Source organism: Megascapheus bottae, chromosome 14 (assembly GCF_031878675.1).
Source record: "Megascapheus bottae isolate mThoBot1 chromosome 14, mThoBot2.hap1, whole genome shotgun sequence".
Lineage (NCBI taxonomy): Eukaryota > Metazoa > Chordata > Mammalia > Rodentia > Geomyidae > Megascapheus > Megascapheus bottae.
Window position 1 is genome coordinate 36700986 of NC_143522.1, and position 21112 is coordinate 36722097.

The 21112-nt window shown below is 35.6% G+C and overlaps 1 protein-coding gene across 2 annotated transcripts in view; it reads left to right on the top strand.

The window, feature by feature from the left end:
* The window catches only part of Lrfn5 (leucine rich repeat and fibronectin type III domain containing 5), a 245700-nt gene that overhangs the window by 213723 nt on the left and 10865 nt on the right, over window positions 1-21112 (top strand). For both annotated transcript variants that reach the window (XM_090345022.1, XM_090345023.1), the window contains 2 exons: window positions 13606-15010; window positions 17699-18411. In XM_090345022.1, the coding sequence (XP_090201148.1) occupies window positions 13626-15010; window positions 17699-18411 (2098 nt within the window). In that variant the 5' untranslated portion in view covers window positions 13606-13625. The remainder of the gene's footprint in view (window positions 1-13605; window positions 15011-17698; window positions 18412-21112) is intronic.

Genomic DNA, 21112 nt, shown 5'->3' on the forward strand with positions numbered 1-21112 from the left:
TATACATTATGACTTATAAGGAAAAGTTATGAAATAAACAAGATGAATCAGAAAAAATATTATAAAACTGACAAGGTATATTTACATTACAAGTTGTAAATACATATTACTATTGTACATGGGTGACTTAATTCTTTAAACACTAACACAGGCCACAACTCTGTTTGTTAATGTTCAGACGATGTGACAAAATACGAGTGAAAGTCAATTCAGAGGCAGAAAGGCTTAGTTTGGCTTATGGTTTTAGAAGTTTCAGAGCATGGTCACTTGAAAACAACTGGAATAAATAAGGCATATTAACAATGTTTTGTTTTCTTTTTTCCTCTGAGATAGGTCATTAGACTCTTTCAAGGTAATTAGTATTGTTTAATTTTGCTACATTTTGTTTATGTTCTATTAACTTACAGAAGAGTAGCTAGCAAAGAACGAAATAAATAGGAGGAATAATGAGCATTTCAAAATATGAAGGAATTATAGGTCAAATAATTGTCTCATTAAGTAGAATTTTAAACTATTATACTTCAGCAGTCTTAATGTAGATTCCAAGAAATCCTAAATGAATGATAGTCAGACTCTAGCCACTGTAACTGTACTACTATAGAGCTAGTAGACTTTCACTGCCATAGCAAAATATAAATAACTTCTTTGAGTTTCTCACTATTCTGAAAGACCCCAAATAGGAAGCATATTATGCACATTTCCAAGATTCCACTATTGCTGCACATGTGGGATGAATGAAATGCAACATAAAATGTGTATTTACAGAATATTTTTCACTTCTGTGGTGGTGTCCATTACCTTAGTAGTAGTTAGATGGCTGAAATAATAATTTGAATGTTGTTAATTAACAATATCTGTAGTTAAAGACCAATGCAAATTTTCTTTTTTTATTAAAGAATGTGTTAACATTGATTTTTACATCATATTTCAAATGACGTATTTAACTAACAAGTATTCAAGAAGGGAATCTCTATATACAATCACTGGCACTTAGACTTTAGAACATAATTAAAATTAGACTGAGGATTTGTATGTCATAGATACATATTAATCTATGTAATAAAACATTATGTCTATAGAGTCACAGATTTTTATGTCTATGTAGTTGTGTTTATGTTTCCAATACTATGTCCATAGCAACCAAGGCTATTTTTCATTGAAGATTTAAAAAATGCTTTTCTAAACTATATCATCTATTCTAAAAAGTGTATAAATATACTTAAACATTACATAGAGTATTTAATAAATAGGTATTCATATAGGCTTTTCTTAAATAATAGAAAGATCTATGACCTTGAAATCATAGATGTACCGTAGAGTTGTTATCCCAGCCTCCTCCTGGAAAAGAAACATAATTTAGACTTTTAAATTGATAACACACTTTGTTTATGATTGTGTTATGTAATCTAATTTTGAAATAAGAATATAAGTAGACTTTCCAGGATTTGCTATTGTGCGTAATTTCTTAATTTGCATCTTATGTTTGTGGGTCCCACAATCCTGTCCTCAAATCAATTGCTTTTAAACATTTCGTCATTTAAATGTACTCAAAATTATGTTTTCATTCTATTATTAGTGAATAGGATTTTTTTGTTTCTAGTAAGGGGATATTATAAACAATGCTGAGCAAAATACCTTATGCATGTTTACAGAACATCTGTGATACAGTGATAATTTGTGAGGAATTCTCTGTTTTCATAATGAGTGAAGTTATCTCAAACAAATTTTTGAGACCTAAGCTCATTTCTGTGATATCTTATAATTTCTGAATGTCAATCTGGTGTATGTTATTTTGTTCATTTATGTAGGTTTTTATTCCATTAGCATTTCATTCAATTTAAAAAACATCACAAAATATTTTGGCTGATATGAATAAAATCTTGGCCTGGGACTAATGGCTCATGCCTGTAATCTGGCTGTTTAGGAGAATGAGATCTGAGGATCATGAGATGTGATTATTACATTTTAGCCTCCAGAATAGATAAGAGTGCAGTTATAAGCCATTAGTGCCCAGCTCTATTGCTTGATTTTTAATCTTTTTTTCTTTTTGTAATATCATATTTTAATTCAGGATCTTGTGTCCATTGGGCTTCTGTACTTTCCTGGATTATTTTGAAGATGAAATCCTATGAATCTTTCTGTATAGGTTGGCTTTACATGATGATTCGTCTGAGGCCAGCCAACTCAATAGTGAGACAACTGGAACTATTTTTGCTCCTAAATTTAGTTAATAGAATGATGCCAAAAATTTAAAAGAACATTTTTATTATCTGAAAATGTGCCATATTTGTCACTTCCTTCAGAGATTCCAATGGCAGATTTTAAGATCAATATAGTGATTATTTCAATGTCTCTCCAGTCCCATTTCGACAATACAGGTTCCTTAAAAAATAGGATATTTTGCTGTAAATTCATTATTTCTCATTGATTGTATGAAAATCTTTTATTCCACTATGTTCTAATTAGTAGTGTTTCTTTCAGTAACTGACTGAAGCCCAAATGAAAAATGTTTATCAATGTGTCTGTTATCTCACCATTTAAGAAATGCCCCATGCATCCATGTGAGAACATTATACATTCCCAAATCAGGGAAAAGCTATAGTTGACCTAATGGTTAAATTTTATACAAATTTTCTTGAGTATCTTGGAATAATTAATGAATTTTTCCAACTAACATACTGTTAAGAAATGCCTCAGGGACTGAGTGAATTGGACTGACACATGCATGTCAAATATATTTATTCAATTTGATATAATAAAACAATTTGTTTTCTTCAGTTTTGTCATAGCCTACAGAAATAGCTGTCACAAATTTCTCAGTTAATACACAGTTTTGCAGTTTTGGTAATACACTTTTAGTGATAGTTCATTGCTGACTTAGTATTAAAGCTGTAAATTGGTGGGGTTATTGTTTGGTCATTCCTGGGGCTTGTCCTTGGGCTTTCTCAAGGCTAGTGCTCTAATCTTGAGCCACAGCACCACATCCAGCTTTTTCTGTATATGTGGTACAGAGGAATGGAACCCAGAGATTTGTGTGTGCTAGGCAAGCACTCTACCACCAGGCCACACTCCCGGCCCCCAAGTAAGTTTTAAGCTAAGAAAATTTATAGGAAATGTATAATCACTAAGTTAAAAAAATATTTCAAGTACCTGTGTATGTGTAGACTAATGAATGAATGATATACCTATTTCATATGTTAATATTTGTCCTCTAGTATTTTCAGAATTATACTGTAACTTGTCAGAATGATATAGCTGAGATATTTTCCCCAAAAGGGTAGGTTAAAGAAATTGCAACTTAGCTGGAAGACGCAGTCTATGGAAATCAGAAATGTCTCTGGTACCAGTGCTGGTGGCTCATGCCCATAATCCTCATACTCAGGATGATGAGATCTGAAGATCAAAGTTTGAAGCCAATTGAGACCCAGAAAGTCTGTGAGACTCTTATCTCTAATAAACTACTCAGAAAAAAAAGCCAAAATATGTTTAGTGAATCAAGTTGTAGAGTGATAGCCTTGAGCACAGATAGTCTCAGGTACAGAGCTCAGGCCCCGAGTTCAAGCCTCGGGAGAGGCAGAAGCAGAAACAGAGGAAGAAGAAGAGGAAAAGGAAGAGGAAAATAAGAGGAAGAAAAGGAGGAGGGAGAAGGTGGAAGAGGAAGGGGGAGGAGGAAAAGAAAGTAGAGGAGAAATGTTTCCATCAAAGTAGTCATCTTGGTTTATATTTGTAACCAATAGACTCAGGAGATGAAATGCAGACTAGACCTTTTATCAAGTATCAAAATGTTTCCTTTATCATAGTAGATCATGATGCCCCAAATACAAAGGACAAGCAGTCATACCCTACTTACATATCATTGGAAAGAGTTATTTGTAGGGTTTCAGGTGCCTGTATTAGAAGCTAAAGACTAAATACTTAATTTAGGTCCTGCAGCTAAAGGAAAAAATAGATATTGGAAAGGCATCTAATACTTTTTCTTATGCATAAATAAACATGCATGTACACAAAGGCACATGTAGACTTTTATGTACATAGAAATTTGTGTCAAATACACATGTAGATTTCATGTACCTAGGAATTTGTGTCAATTACTGAGAAACTGGCAACAGGCTGTCTCAGCCACTGGTCCACCTAGGCCCTGACCACACCCAGTGCTCCTGATATTGCTGCAATTACAGGCATTCCTTCCCAGCGGGTAATTTCATAGACAATTTGCATACATACTTGGAAGCAAAATTGGATTTTCTTTCTAACTTCAATCATGGTCTAGTATATTTCAGAATTTTTTCAGGAAACACAAAGTGAAGAGTTTGGAACACTTTGTTAATGGCACAAATTTTACTTGAATGCTAGTTTGCAAAGTTAAGATGAGTGCATTTGTCAAATATAGTAAAACCTAAATTATCTTAATTCATTTCTTTTATGTGAGAGAAAGAGAGGAAGAGAGAGAGAAAGAGAGAAGGCGTTAGACAGCAAAGGAGAGAAAGATAGAACACATCAACACAATGCTTTCAGTGCTGTAAAGCTTCCATATGGTGTTAGTTTGTCAAAATATTTCTGTAGGAGTACTGCCGGAACTTTCCACCCGCACACATATTTAATATTTCAATCCTCCGTAATTCCACTTCTTCCTTCTCTCTGCATGCATTTCTTTTCTTGCTATTTTTTCTCTTTGCTAAGTCTCAGCTATTCAATTAAATTTACCAAGCAAAAGACTATAAACAGCATTCATGTTCTTGACCAATGTCCATATTTCTAGATTCCTGAAATGTCATAGATAACACCTCTGTGCTTATTATCATCTTTTTCTCTGTTGCTTTGCAACTGTACTTCTGTAATTGCTATGGCAACAACACAACAGAGCTGATGTTGCCACAGGGACTGTAGTTCCATGGAACACTAAGCATCCTAGGCAAATGATATTAAATGAACAGCACATTTCAGATGCGCAGAGATTACAGAACAGAACGTGAAGCAAGTGGATCAAGTGATAAACTATCTGCTATGGTGTTAATTGAAATGCCAACTGATAATGTGTAAATTTGTTTTATTACATTAAAATATAACTTCATTTTAATGCATACCATATATATATATATACATATAAATGTGGTGTGCCCTGTGATATTTTTAGTACATGTGTATATTGGACAATGGTAAGGATGCTAAAATTCATTCTTTTTAGATTCTTAAATATGGAACACAGCATGATTATTCCAGGCACCCTGCTATGCAAGTACCCCCACCTAGAACTTCTTACACTTATGAAACTGTAAGTTAGTACCCACTGATGAAAATTTCCTTATCTCTCCTCACCTCTACATATTCCAGCCTCTGGAACTTCTACTAACAACTACTATGATAGGAACATTAATAGTCTGAAGACTAGTGAGGCTCTGTGGTCTTTGTCTTTTTGTTCCTGGCTTATTTTACTCAATATGCTTCAGCCATGTCTTTTTAAAATTTATTTTTATTTATTTATTTTTGGTGGAATATGGGGCTTGAACTCAGCATGAGTGCTGTTCCTGAGCGCTTCAGCTCAAGGCTAGTACCCTGCCCTTGAGCCAAGCCCCTGTTCCCATTTTCTAGAGGTTAATTGGAGATATGTCTTAGGTCCTTTTGTGCCTGGGCTGGTTTTGAACCTTGATCCTCCAACTTCAGGCTCCTGAGTAACTAGGATTATAGGTGTGAGCCACCGAGCCCAGTTAGCCATTTTTTTTTAAATTTCAATGGCAAGCCTTCTTTATTCTTATAGCTGAAATAACCATTGTAGACATGTATCTTGTTTCCTTTTTAAGTCCTCAATTCATATGGCTTTTAGCCTGTTTCAATTTTTTATTTATTGTTAATTCTGTCACCATAAAATAAATGTACAGGTTCTCAGTGGGTGCTGGTTTGGATGTGTTTATTGCTTCTTCATTCTTGGAGAATTCAATATAGTATTCTGTTTGCAGTTTTCAGTCCTCAAAAAATATTATATTGCATTCTCATAACTGATAAAGCTTTTGCTTCAAGATCTACTGTCAGGCAAATGTGTACATTACCTGATATTTGTTCCTTTTTTCTTTCTACTTTGCAATTGTTTATCTTTCACCTTGAAGGACTTTATTATAATGTCCTGAGGTAAAACTGATTGAGTTAAATCTAGCTGGTCACATACCAACTCCAGCTTGTACCTTTCTCTAGGATGATGCATTTGCTCTCGGAATCTGCTTTGTATCCTTTTGCCATTCTCAAGTGTTTATGAACCCACATAACCCAGATATTTGCTGTTTAAATGCTATGTCAAAATCCATTAGCTTTTATCATTTATTATTGCTTTCCTCCCTCAATTTTGCATTTTCAGAAAGCTCATCTTTCAAGTAGGCCTAGATGTCACCCCATGTCTATATTTAATGCGACATTTCCACTTGTTGCCTGTTGTCACTGTCTCGGCACGGGATGAATATCAAAGACATAACGACTTCAAGTCTAGAACCTAACATGCTAAAAGACCATAACTCTCCATCTCCTACCATATCTGTGGCTACCAGTGCTCTAGTGGGGTATCATACCCTGAACCTACCTACAACTTAAGAGTAACACAGCATTACAGTGGGATAAGCCAGCCATTGACTGGCTGCTACAGGGGGGTGGACTCATAGCCCACTCCAGTAGCCACAGTAAATTCTGATAAGCAGACAAGTCAGATAGACCCAAGTGGTTGGTCTCAGCCTAGTGTCAGAACTCTTACTATTCCTTTCAGCACTGACCTGCACATGACAGACATATGGATTTGCTCAGCTTTAGATTTCAACTGCTTCAAAGGCAGAGGATTCTGTTTACTTCTATGTTTTACCTGATGTGGCTAGATCTTTGACCACCAAAGCTGATGCTAAGTTCTCTTGCACTTGAGTCTGGAACCCATAATGTCTTCAGCAGCATCTGACAAGCGTCCTATAAGGCTGGCAATATTTCAGGAAGGAACACAAAATATGGAGTCCCTGATCTGAGGGCACTAAAAAGCTTTGTCTGAAAGCTCTGGTTTAATGATATGGGCTTTTGTTTCCTGAGTGGTCCAGCACTGCGGTCAAGGCAGGGAACTTTGTGCTAGGATTTGTGCTCTTTACTCTCCAGAATGAAAAGCTTTGCTAATTCTGATGGTGGTTAGAGGATGATTTGTGGATGAAGCCATAAGTTCTTACCAACCTGGCTAATGCAGATCTATAAGCAGAATCCATCAGCTGCTATTCAGGGAAAGAGATAGTGCAACTCTATTAGGAACTGCTTTTCTCTCAGTGTTCTAAAGTAGGATAACAAAATTAATTTCAAACATAAGAAAACAAAGTATATATGTTGTCTGCATTTCAATATGTGTAAAAAGAAAAGGTTTAATGAATTGTTTGCACAGCTGCAAGACGTATAGTCTAGGTAGATATCTTTTCTCCCCAGGAAACTGGTATTATTATATGTGAGAAAAATTGTCTTTCTTTTCTATCAAAGGGTATTGCTTAAAAGTTCCTGATTTGGCCTGGTGGCTTGACTCTAGTAAGGAAAAGAGGAACATCTTTGGGCCGAGGAAGGCTCTTTTGAAATGTAAGGTTTTGTCTTGAATTGGTTTCTTTTCAAGATGGATTTAAGATTTGCCTCAGGGATTCAGGAAACAGCAGAGGCTCGTAGTATATTATGAGATTAATTATGTGCTGCTAACCTTATTTCAAAGTGGCCTTGTGTTAAAACATTTTTACCTTATCCTGCTTGTCAGAAGCCACTTGTCACTAGCTAGTCACAAGTAGATTATGAACCTGAGTTCAACCAATCTGAAGAGAGGGGCGGAGCACGCTGCTTTAGGGATAAATAGGGGAGCTGCCTGCCTGCTTCATGTGTTTACGTGCTAGTTGTTTGGCTGCTGGTACCCTCTATGAGAAAGTAAAGTTTGCCCTGCTGAGAAAATTCATTATTTTTGTGTCTATTATTATGACAACAATGATTCTTGGAGAGAATGTTTATAACATACATTTTCATCCACATTTATAAAATAAACTTATTTATGTTTGTCACTGCTAACCAAATCTGGATAGACTCATTTTTTTTGTTTAATTTAAATATCAAATATTTTCCTAGGCTCCAGTGACTCAAGTCTTTAATCCTAGCTACTCAGCGAGCTGAGATCTAAAGAGGTCGGTTTGAAGCCAGCAGAGGGAGGAAGTACATTGTGACTGTCACCTCTGACTACCCAAAAATCCAAAAATGGAGCTATGGTGCAAGTGGAAGCACTAGCCTTGAGCAAACTATTCAGGGACAGTGCCCAAGGATGATCCTCCCCCCAACACACACAAATTAGTTTTAAGTCAATACATTTCCTATTACCCTTTCTATTATAATTCAGTAAATATTTGTCCTAGTTAGCTGCTAAAATTCTAAATAAGACAAATTCCAGCACAGAACCTGGTACTGATGTAAATGTTAAGTATATCCTCTGATGAAATCAACAACAAAATGAATGAATGTACGTGTGTGTGCTTATTTACAAATTTTAATCATCTTTTATGTTCGTGAGCTAATGGATTTTAGCAATAACTTCTATAATAAATGCCAAATGATCATAACCACAGGTTCTAAACGCAGGTCACACATTGAGGTCAAGGTCAACAAGATTCCATCTAATATCGTTGTCATGTGCTGTCATGAGAAATGTGGCTAAATGTAGTAGTATTGATAAGTTCTTTAGGAAATAACAGAAAATCAGAAATCCTTGCCTGTCACACATGTTTTGCTACCTACATTCTATGATAAAATGTCCTTTACAATTCTGAAGTCATTGGAACAAACCCTTCAGCTCATCAGCACTTGCAGGCCTTAGAATCTGTCCACCAGCATCAGCCTTCTCAAGGGGGTACTGATTTAATTGTTACAGCTCTGATGAATCATGTCAAGACAGCTCCTGAGGCATCCAATAGCTGTCCTTTAACTCTTCTTATAAATCGAACCATATTGGCTTCTGTGGAGACAAGATTATACACTCAGTTGGTTGTAAAATCTAAAATCCTTTTATATCTCACTTTAGTTGCCAAATAAATACTGACTCTGCTGAGCATACGTGATGTCATAGCCATAAACCAGTCCCATGTAATCCTGAAAAAATATTTTCCACTTTGTATGTGATAAACTCTTCTTTGTTTAGAAATATTTTTCTGTATGTGTCAAAAATATGTGTTGCAAATAAGATAGTTTAGGAAAGAGCTACCGCTACATATTCCTTGAAAAGATATTCACTTACCCAAATATTTAGTAATATGTTTTTCTTTGTTTAAATTTAACCATTTTAGGAAAGCAATGGAAAATAGCCTGACAGCCAGGCTTGGTGGCTCACACCTGTTAATCCTAGCATACTCAGGAGCCCGAGATCTGAGAATCTCAGTTCAAATCCACCCCAGGCACTAAAGAACAGAACGCAAGACACTTATCTCCAATTAATCACTAGAAGTTGAGAAGTGGGGCTTTGGCTCAAGGGGTAGGGTAATAGCCTTGAGATGAGGAGCTCAGGGACAATGCCTAGGCCTGGGGGTAGGGTGGAAGCCTTGCCTGGAGTTCAAGTCCCATGACCCACACAAAAAAAAGAATTTAGACTGATAAAGCTTTAAGTGGCATATGTTAATCCAATAATATATATATATATATATATATATATATATATATATATATATATCAAGGATCAACTCTGACTCGGTACTAGGCAAAAGCTGTGCTTCTTTAAGAGAATCCCACTTTTATATTTTATGAAATTTTGCCTTGTGGTAATAAGTTAGAACTTAGTCATAATACACTTTTGATCATTATATAGAAATGCCAGACAGAAATGAAAACTGCACCGCAGGGAGTTGTTTTCTACAAAAGTGTACCTTCAGTGATGTTTGTATATATGTTTTGTTGATAAAGAGCATGTCAGTCTATGAGACCTAAATTCAGTGGACATGGAAACATATTTGGATAATTAGGAATCATTTCATGGAATTAAAATGATACGTGTTCTGATTAATTACAGTGTGTGTCTATTTCCCATTGAGACAATTGTTAGGGAAGACCTTAAGTTATAAAATACTCAAAAGTTGAAATTACAAAAAAATTGCAAAAATTATATAAGAATATTTGAGAATACTCTCTACTCAAACTCCCAAATAAAAACCCTTCATTCTTTTTCCAAATACTTCTATCTATTTTAAAAAGTAAACTGTATTTTTCTCATACTAATATAGTTAATGCATAATATAATGCATCTAAATTTATATATGTAGATATGTATATCTTCAGATGATCTGGAATTATCAATTCAATGAGTTTTCAATTCAGTTTTTTTCAATAAATTTGGCGCCGTTTTGTGATGTTGTATATGCTTTCCTGCATTATCATTTTGTCCATGTTTTGTTGTCACAGAAACTTCCTGTTTTGTCTGTTAAAAAGCTGTTTTTATTAGTCTTTACAACATTAGGGACTCTAATGATATTTTCCTTTCATCTCCATATTGGTAGTTATGATTTTACTTTCTATTTTTTTGGTTTTATTGGTATATACTAAAAGATAGACTGCTGATACAGCATATTTTCCTACTTTTATGTAATTTCTATTTAAATGATTTTTGTTCTCATTCATCATTTTTGTTTTATATACTTTTGCTGTAGGATTTTCTGAAATGGATTTTCAGATATGAAATAATTGATTTTTAACTTTTTTCCTAATATATGCAGTGTGTGATTTGATATATAATAGTAACCTTAATACACTAATTTATATCTCAGTATGTTGCTGTTTCTTTGTTTATAAACTGTTAGGATTGTAATATTTTTTAAAACTGATTTGTAGCTTATCTATTCATTTTGATGGTTCAAAATGATTGTTCCTTGTTGTTTCATAATTCCAAATAGTAAAACATAGAAAATCATTTTATCTTATCTGCTGCTCCTAATTTATGCGGATTTCCATTTCTTCCATTTGACATAGTTTTCTCTCTATCTAACCAGACAAGATTCTATATTTCTTATTGCTCATTTTCTTCTCTTTTGCTAATGAAGAAACTGTTGTTTCTTTATGATGCTTTTATAAACTCTTTTATAAAACTTCATTGAGAGAAATAAAATATTTCTATTTTTATGTAAGACTTTGAAGGTTCAAAGCCAGCCAGGTCACAAAAGGCCTGAGACTCTTATCTCCAATTAACTTATAGAAAAAACCAGAAGTGAGGCTTGATTCAATGGTAGGGTGGTAACCTTGGGCTGAAGAGCTCAGGGACAAAGCCCAGCCCCAGGATTTGGGCAGTGGCCTTGAGCTGAAGAGCTCAGGGACAGAACTTAGGTAAGAGTCTCAGGCCTTTTGTGACCTGGCTGGCTTTGAACCTTGGTCCTCAGATCTCAGCCTCCGGAGTAGCTAGGCTCCAATAATTTGATTTCTGTGATTAATTTGAATTTTTTTCTCTATTTTTACTTTGGCTATATTTTTATTATGATGTGCCTTAATGTGGCTTATTTTGGTTTTGACTAAATAAGCTTTTAAAATTCTATTTGAAAGTTAATTGATTTAGCTTTAGCTTTTCAAATACATTTGTGACTCATTGTCTTCTGTGCTACTCTAAGTACATCCATGCTTAACTATTTTTGATATAAGGGTCTGAACATTTATTTGATTTCTTTTGATTAAGGCTGGCACTCTAGTACTTGAAACATGTGTCCTTTTCTGGCTTTTGCTGATTAATTGGTGACAAAGTGTATCATGGATTTCTTTGCCTAGGCTGAATTTGAAAACTTGCTCTCAGAGCTCAGGCTCCTGAGTAGCTCGGTTTGCAGGCCTGAGCCATACATACCTGGTATATTTGACTTCTTAATATGCCACAGATCACTGTGTTGTTTTCTTTTCATGTTAGGTTTTTTTCCTATTTTTTTCACCCAGTCCTGGGTCTTGAACTCAGGGCCTGGACACTGTCCTTGAGACTTCTCAAGGCTGGCACTCTACCATTTTATTTCATTTTATTTTTGGCCTGTCCTGGGGCTTGAACTCAGGGCCTGAGCACTATCCCTGGGCTTCCTCAAGGTTAGAGCGCTACCACTTGCGCAGTAGCACCAAATCTGTCTTTTACTATGTATGTGGTACTGAGGACTTGAGTCCTGGTCTTTGTGCATGCTAGGCAAGCACTCAACCACTAGGCCACCACCAGGCCCGATACCATTTTATTTTAATTCCATGTTTTCAGATGGTCACTATCCACTGGCAGACCTCTACCAGCATATGTAAGAAGTTCTTCCTTTGGAAACTCCTACCTCCTTGGTTCTATGCCCATCCTATCAGCCACTGGAGACACTCTAGCCCAATCTGTGTCTCTTTAGTAATAAAGCTGTTTGTATTTTGCCTCATGTCTCTGCCTTGGGCTGTGACTTAGGAAATTTTTCCTGGAGATATGAGAGAGATACTCAGTGCTCAAGGCACAGCATTTTGTTTAATCATCCCCAATGTCTAACAGTAGTACTTTGAATATTTTTGTTCATTTGCTGCTGTCTCTTGCAGAAAGGTTTGTTCAATATTAATTTTCTTCCTATGAATAGAGAATTTAATCTGTTTTTACAATGAAATTTAATATGAGACTACTTTACTAATCATGAGAATGTGTTTTTTTTTATACAACAGGTGTATCATTTCTTTAAAAAAATATAAAATTCTTATTCATTCATAGTCAATTCAAATTCTGAATAATTTTTTACACTAATTTCCACTCTTGGTGTTTAAAACTTCCTGTAATATATAAGAACAGTAATCGCATTTATGTCACTACAGTTACTATTGAGGATTAATTTCATCAGCAGGGTTTCAAGATCAAAATGACAAATGAAATTGCCAATCCATTTGAATAAATAAAAATTTATTATGATTTTTAGAAGAAGGCAAACTGAATACAGCATCTTTCAGACTCACTGCTAAGCACTGTGATAACTGCTTTTCCCAAATTATTTTACAAATCTAATTATATAACTAACAAAATATTGTGACGTCTAGGAATCTGGAGAACTGCTGACAAATTTTTAACCTTATTATCTTCATGACTAAAGTTTCACATTTTTGTCATGATGTGATGATTGTGCTTGTGAATTTTTCAATAATTATCTATCTTCAAAAGTGTGCTGAAAGCTTAATTTAATAACAAATGTCTTATTACAAGTTACTGAATTCAGCTGCTTACAGTTATGTAAATATACCTACAACCTTTGAACTTACTTTGTGTAAAAGTTAACCTGGGTTTAGGGGATCTTTTGCCTGAACTCCCATCTTCCATGTGAAATACACATACATGTTTTTCATACCTTTAGAGTGGTACATTTTAAAAATACTGCTTGCTTCCAGAATTAACCTTTTGATATCTGTTTTCCCCTACTGACTGAACTCATTTTTATTGGTGAATTTTACATTACTTACACTTAGTGTTCCATGCAACCTCTAGAAGAGAATAGATATTTAATAATCATCTTTTAAATAAACCAGTGAAATTATTTCTGTACGTCAGTCTGTATAAAGTGTTATTTTGGCAAGGAGAAACGTATTAACAAAGCGTTTGGATGCTGACATTCTTTGTATCTTTTCTTATAGGCTCTTAAATCTGATCTACAATGGAAAAATTCCTTTTTTACCTGTTTTTCATTGGCATCGCAGTGAGAGCTCAGATCTGTCCAAAACGCTGTGTCTGTCAGATTTTGTCTCCTAATCTTGCAACCCTTTGTGCCAAGAAAGGGCTTCTATTTGTTCCTCCAAACATAGACAGAAGAACTGTGGAACTGCGGCTGGCAGACAATTTTGTTACAAATATCAAAAGGAAAGACTTTGCCAACATGACTAGCTTGGTAGACCTGACTCTATCCAGGAATACAATAAGTTTCATTACACCTCATGCTTTTGCTGATCTCCGCAATTTGAGGGCTTTGCATTTGAATAGTAACAGATTGACTAAAATTACAAATGATATGTTCAGTGGGCTTTCCAATCTCCATCATTTGATATTGAACAACAATCAGCTGACGTTAATTTCTTCTACTGCTTTTGATGATGTCTTCGCTCTGGAAGAGCTGGATCTATCTTACAACAATCTGGAGACAATTCCTTGGGATGCTGTGGAGAAGATGGTTAGCTTGCACACGCTCAGTTTGGATCACAATATGATTGACAACATTCCCAAGGGGACTTTCTCCCACCTGCACAAGATGACTCGGCTAGATGTCACCTCAAACAAGTTGCAGAAGCTACCACCTGACCCCCTGTTTCAGAGAGCTCAGGTCCTCGCCACCTCAGGAATCATTAGCCCGTCTACTTTTGCTTTGAGTTTTGGTGGAAACCCCTTACATTGCAACTGTGAGTTGCTATGGCTGAGGCGCCTGTCCAGAGAAGACGACCTAGAGACCTGTGCTTCTCCTGCACTTTTAACTGGCCGTTATTTCTGGTCAATTCCTGAGGAAGAGTTCCTGTGTGAGCCTCCACTTATTACTCGTCACACCCATGAGATGAGAGTCCTGGAAGGTCAAAGGGCGACGTTGAGGTGCAAAGCAAGAGGAGACCCTGAACCTGCAATTCACTGGATTTCGCCTGAAGGCAAACTTATTTCCAATGCCACGAGGTCTCTGGTGTATGATAACGGAACACTCGACATTCTGATAACCACTGTGAAGGATACAGGTGCGTTTACCTGTATCGCTTCCAATCCTGCAGGGGAAGCGACCCAAACGGTGGATCTGCATATAATTAAACTCCCTCACCTACTCAACAGTACCAACCACATCCACGAGCCCGATCCAGGTTCTTCAGATATCTCAACTTCTACCAAGTCGGGTTCTAACGCAAGCAGCAGCAACGGTGACACGAAAATGAGTCAAGATAAAATTGTGGTGGCAGAAGCAACTTCGTCTACAGCACTACTCAAATTTAACTTTCAAAGAAATATCCCTGGAATACGTATGTTTCAAATCCAGTACAACGGTACTTACGATGACACCCTTGTTTACAGGTAAGAAAAATTAAGCACCTCTATAAGTAGACTTCTTTGCACAGATGAATGTAGGGCTTTGTTTACTCGGTACTGACTTTGTATGAAATTGGCACTGCTGTTCAGGGTTGTAATTATAGCACTGCAAATTTAATGTATCAAATCAAATGCCTGCAAGGTGGAAAATGCATATGGGAAAATAGTTTGAATGGCATCATGTTTGCAGAGCTGATATTTCTGTTTAATATTGTGCTTACTCTTTCACCTCATCTAAGAGATGTGACTATCAAAGAACAAGATTGATTTGACTTTAAAATTCAAAAACATACCAGAACTTACACATCCACACAAGTGTTCTTTCCTTCAAGGAAGTCACGTTGGGAAGGCTATTCCAATATCCCAATGATGCTGTCATTGCTCAAAGCACTTTTGGAGTTATCTTTAGAACCTTCGTGATTCTATTTTGAATATCCTCAGTGGTGGCAAATCTTCGTCTTTTGAGGGTGAATTTGAATTTTGGAAACAAGCAAAAGCCTTTTGGATTCAAGTCTTGTGAACAAGGTGGGTGATCAAGATGGATACAGCCATTTTTGGTCAAAATAGGATGTAACTATAAAATAATGAGACTGATTCGAGTGATTGCGTTATGTGTATGTGTGTCTCAAGTGCCCTAGTTCATAAGACAGTTCCCAAGAGAAAGTCAATGAATATTTTGAGCGGTCAAAGTATCACTGGAATTAAGAATGTAATTTCTGGATAAGGGGCAATGATGAAGAATTTGCATGTGCTAAGGAAATTCTGGTATGTTTTTGTAAAGTTCAGCCTCATTGATTTATAGTCACATCTTGACTGATTTTCACTTAGAAATACACATTTTTGCTTCATCCTATAGTCTCACTTGTGATAGATTATTATTTCCCTAGAAAATGATGCAAAAATCATTTTGAATTTTCTTCTGTGTTGCATCAATATGTTTTCAGAAATCAGATTGTTTTAGTTCTTTATATTGGTTGAATTCTTAAAGCTATGATTTTCTTTCATGGATGGAAATGACAGTATTTTTTTGAAAAATAAGCATTGACTGTTGTGAAAGATAAAGCTATTTAAATTAGACATACATTTTATCATTGGCAAGAGGAAGGAAGTAGACTAAGTTGTTTCTAGTATGAGTATGGCTTTCATCACTAAATGGACCAAGAGATAGAGCATGAAACACTTGTATCATCAAAAAGTCATTTGTTCCAGTCATGCCAGGAACTTCATCTAGTATATTGATTAGCTAATGATTTGTAAGTTTCTGATTTCTACCCTCAAGTTGCTGCCATTACTGGAAACTCTATGTCTTGAGTATTAGTTCTCTCAAACATATCAAGTTTTATGTCTTAAATTCCTAGGTCTTAATCTTGCTGTAATGAGAAAATTCTTTTAGATCTCAATTGCTTGGATATTTGAGTTGAATGCTTGATATCTGTAAAATAAGAAGGCTTATCTCAGGAGATTTTTGTAAATATTAAGTTTTCATGTAGATTAACTGCTTAGCAATGTCTGGAATTTATTCAAGACTTACTAAATCACAGGAATTTCTATCACAAATAGCTACTATTGCCTGAAAATATCCTCACACATTTAAAGTGCATTTTATTCAGAATAGTATTGTCAAGTTTCACAGATTTGGTACTTAAGTCACAAACCTTTCTTTTCTAAATTAATGGAAGTGTCAGTCATATTTAATTATGCCTTTGGAAACACATTAGAAACAAACAGATATTTACCCAAACTTTCCCAAGGTAATAGATTGAAGATAATCTGTAAATTTCTCTCAAAAGTTTGAGAATGTGTTTTGATGGAAATTTCTCAGTGTACAAGGGTTATATTCATTGGCCAACAGCCTTCATGCTCTCGGGTAGACTCACATGTGCTCATGGTCCTCATTTAAAGATTAATGCATTTTGAGGTTACTAAACTCAAATAGTTAAATCTTTATTAATGAACTTACCTTTAAAACATGGATTTGTGTGTGGGAGTTTGGCCTAGTGGTAGATTGCTTGCCTAGCATGCACAGAGATTCTTTGGTAAATACATAGATAAAAGCCAGAAGTGGTGCTGTGGTTCAAGTAGTACAGCTCTAGCCTTGAGAAAACTCGAAAACAGTGCTCAGACCCTGAGTTTAAGCCTCAGGACTGGAAAAAAAAAAACATGGGTTTTGTAGGTAGATATGATACTATGGCAATATCACTCTTTGGGAAAACCAGCACTAAGAATTGCATTTCCATTCTGCTTTCAAATGTGATTGCCAGTGTCTTCTTTTTCCTCAAATTGGCTTTTCATCACAGAGGTGTTGTGAGTGCTAACTAGATTTGTTTAGTAGTCAGATAATGTCACAGTCAACACCTTTCAAAAGCAATTTGTCATAAACGATTTTTTTCTTAACAATGGCTTTTTATTAGGAGGTCTGCTTTGTCCAGCAATGCAATTAGTAAGCTTGTCAAGACATGGCACAGACATCATTAATATAAGGCAGACTCCGACTGTGACTTTGTAGCCACTGTAACTGGGTGGCTATAAGATCGGATCATTTCCCCATATTTCATATCAGCTATTAACGTGCTTATCTTAATGAGTACTGAGCGAGTGAGAACTGAAGTCAGAATGACATGGAATACATTTTGTGTTGCTTTAAATAGTAACCCTGATTCCGTTGTCCTTCAGAATGATACCTCCCACGAGCAAAACCTTTCTGGTCAATAACCTGGCTGCTGGAACTATGTATGACTTGTGTGTCTTGGCCATATATGACGATGGCATCACGTCCCTCACTGCGACAAGAGTCGTGGGATGCATCCAGTTTACCACGGAGCAGGATTATGTGCGTTGCCATTTCATGCAGTCCCAGTTTCTGGGAGGCACCATGATTATAATCATTGGTGGAATAATTGTAGCGTCTGTGCTGGTTTTCATCATCATTCTCATGATCCGGTATAAGGTTTGTAACCATAATGGGCAACACAAAGTGATCAAGGTGAGCAATGTTTATTCTCAAACTAATGGGGCACAGATACAAGGCTGCAGTGTCACGGTGCCCCAGTCCCTGTCCAAACAAGCTGTGGGGCATGAAGACAATGCCCAGTGTTGTAAAATTGCCAATGACAATGTGATTCAATCTTCAGAAACTTGTTCGAGTCAGGACTCTACTACCACTACCTCTGCTTTGCCTCCTACCTGGACTTCGAGCACGTCTGTGTCCCAAAAGCAGAAAAGAAAGACTGGCACCAAGCCAAGTACTGAACCACAGAATGAAGCTGTCACAAATGTCGAGTCCCAAAACACTAACAGGAACAACTCAACTGCCTTGCAGTTAGCTAGCCGTCCTCCTGATTCAGTCACAGAGGGGCCCGCATCTAAAAGAGCACACACCAAGCCAAGTAAGTTTCTCACTTTGCCTGCTGGGAGATCCAGAGCAAGGCATAGGTACTCCCTGAATGGAGAATTCAAGGAATCCTCTCGTTGTGGTAACAGTACATGGGGACTGTATCCTACACGAAGCATGTCTGTGAGTGAGATGTCACTTCCGTCCTACGTTTCTGATTGTCATAGTGCAAAAGTAACCCTTGAAAATTCTGAGTGCATACTGGAAAGTTCTGTATAATCTATGATTGCTTTTACATTAAATTCTTTTTTTTGAAAATCCACATAGGAAATTGGAATTTGGATTTCAAGTCTTGTATCTGTGAAACTTTGGTAGTAGAGTTCAGGTTGCATATATAGGCCTTTGAGTACAGTTCTAGTTATCGTTAACATCCATATATGTCCATGATTATATGTCTTTATATAAATAGATATGTCTGAAAGTGACATAGATACAATGATATAAAAAGAAAAAAATGTATGAGTTGGTACCAGTGCCTTCCCTATTCTAAGACCGGCTTTTAGCTTCCTAAAACAGCAAATTGCAAAATGGGAGTTATCACAGGGAACAAATTGTCTTTCATAAAAAAGGGATATTTCTCTCAAATTTATAAAAAATCCTTTTATAGATAATTGATTTTTTAATGAATGGCTTTGTGTGTGTGTGTGTGTATATTTGTGTGTATGTGTGCATGTGTGTGTGAGCGTGAATGCATGTGTTTGTATGTTTGTGTGTGAGTGAGAGTGTGTGTTCATCTGTGGATGATACGAAAACCTCTGCTGAAATATACTTCAAGTTAAATAATGAATAAGATGTCTAGACAATATTAAAAGTAAGTCAGCTTGTAAACAAAATTTTAGGTTCTAAGATAGTTCTCTCCCATCCTACAGCTTTTTTCAGTGGAAGAGATTATAAAATATCTTTCCTTGTGCATTTTTCAAAAATGAGGTCAATTTTGAGCCACTGGCTACAATTACATATGAATTTATATGTGTGCTAAGAGGTGTATACTTGCACTAAACATGCATTTGCTGAATGAATGCATTGTTTATTCAGCCAGCACATGTTCAAGAGGGAGACAAACACACAGACTTGCCTTTATGAAAAGCATATTTATTTTTATCAAAAAGAGAAATGGGGGAAGTAACAACAGAATTTTCAATACATTTGTAAATGGTGTGGAATTCATTGGTTATAATCATTTTTTCCACTGAATATGATATTATGGGTCAATCTGGATGTTCATCTCTTAAAAATGAATTTATTATTTTAACCAGAGTATGATAAATTTAATCAGAAAATTTACAGCTTTGTGAGAATACATTTTTAATGATGAGATTTTAAAGTTAATCATAAAGTTGCCCCTTGATAAAAAATTTGGAAAATCAAATATAGACATAATTGTTTCTGTCTTCCAGTTTAAAAATATCAATTCATATGTTAACATGACAATTTTTCATTATAGGGGTTATAAATGACATCATCATGAGGGATTGGTTTGATTTGCTTTGTTTTATTTGTTTTTGAGTTTATGCTATATATAAGAGTGTGATTAAATGCCCAGCACACAAGAAGATAAAACTAGCAATGCCATAGTAAGTGTATATTTTATTATTTCATGTATTCCCATGGAATTAACACAGAGAATGATGACTAACTTCTCCAAATCATTCTTAATACAACTACTATCAAGAAGGTGACTGTACAATTTATTTCCCTCTATTGCAGGCATGCAAAATTGATTTGATTTTAATTGACAATGTAGTGTCCTATCTCACGTGATCTTTCATGATATCATTCAATAGATGCTTGGTTTGAAACACTTAAAGATAGGTTTTTGTCTGGGTCCGGAATTTTAAAAAATCTAATGATCTTTGCATGTACTTCCTAAAACCTTTGCCTGTCTGAAAATTTCAATGGACAGTCAAGTAATTCATTATTCTGCTAGTCCTAACAACTTCTTTTAAATTTCCACCCCTGTAACATGAGGTACGGATTAGCAGTAGTCTTTTGTTCTCCCCTTCCTAGATTTTTCCAAATTATTAAGAACTGTTGGATGGCTAGGCACCAGTTTTTCACACCTGTAATCCTACTTACTCTAGAGGCGGGGATTCGATGATAATGGTTTGAATCCAGCCCAGAAGAAATGTTTGTGACACTGTCAATTCTAATTTACCAGCAAAAAGGCAGAAGTGGACTTGTGGCTAAATTAGTAAAGAGAACCCCCTAAGTGAATTGAAGCCATAGGACTGGCAAAACAATAACATAATGCTTGAATGGACACAAGCTTTCACGTATAAAAGAAATGAATGGCCACAGAAATGACTTTTGGAATTCTGACAGATAAATAAGCCCTAAAATCATACAGCATAGGCAGCAGCTTAACACAAATACACGTACACCAAGTTACAGCTAAGTTTTCTTTATGTTTTCCATATACTTATATTTTCAAAAATACAAACTAGGCTTATTTTCCTAATGAGATGTGTATTAAATATATTTTATTTCTTAGACATTTAAAATCTCACCTCTAATCATTCGCATTTCATTTTGTTACACTAAAGTCATTGAAAATCATCAAATTCTTCTTAGGTTTTCTGGAAAAGTTTCATTGTGTTAATGAAATGCTGTAACATTTTACCTAGAAGTGAATTTTTGTTCTGTTTTTTTTTCTGAAGACTCTAATATTGAGGAAAAAAATGAAAGATTCCCCTAGG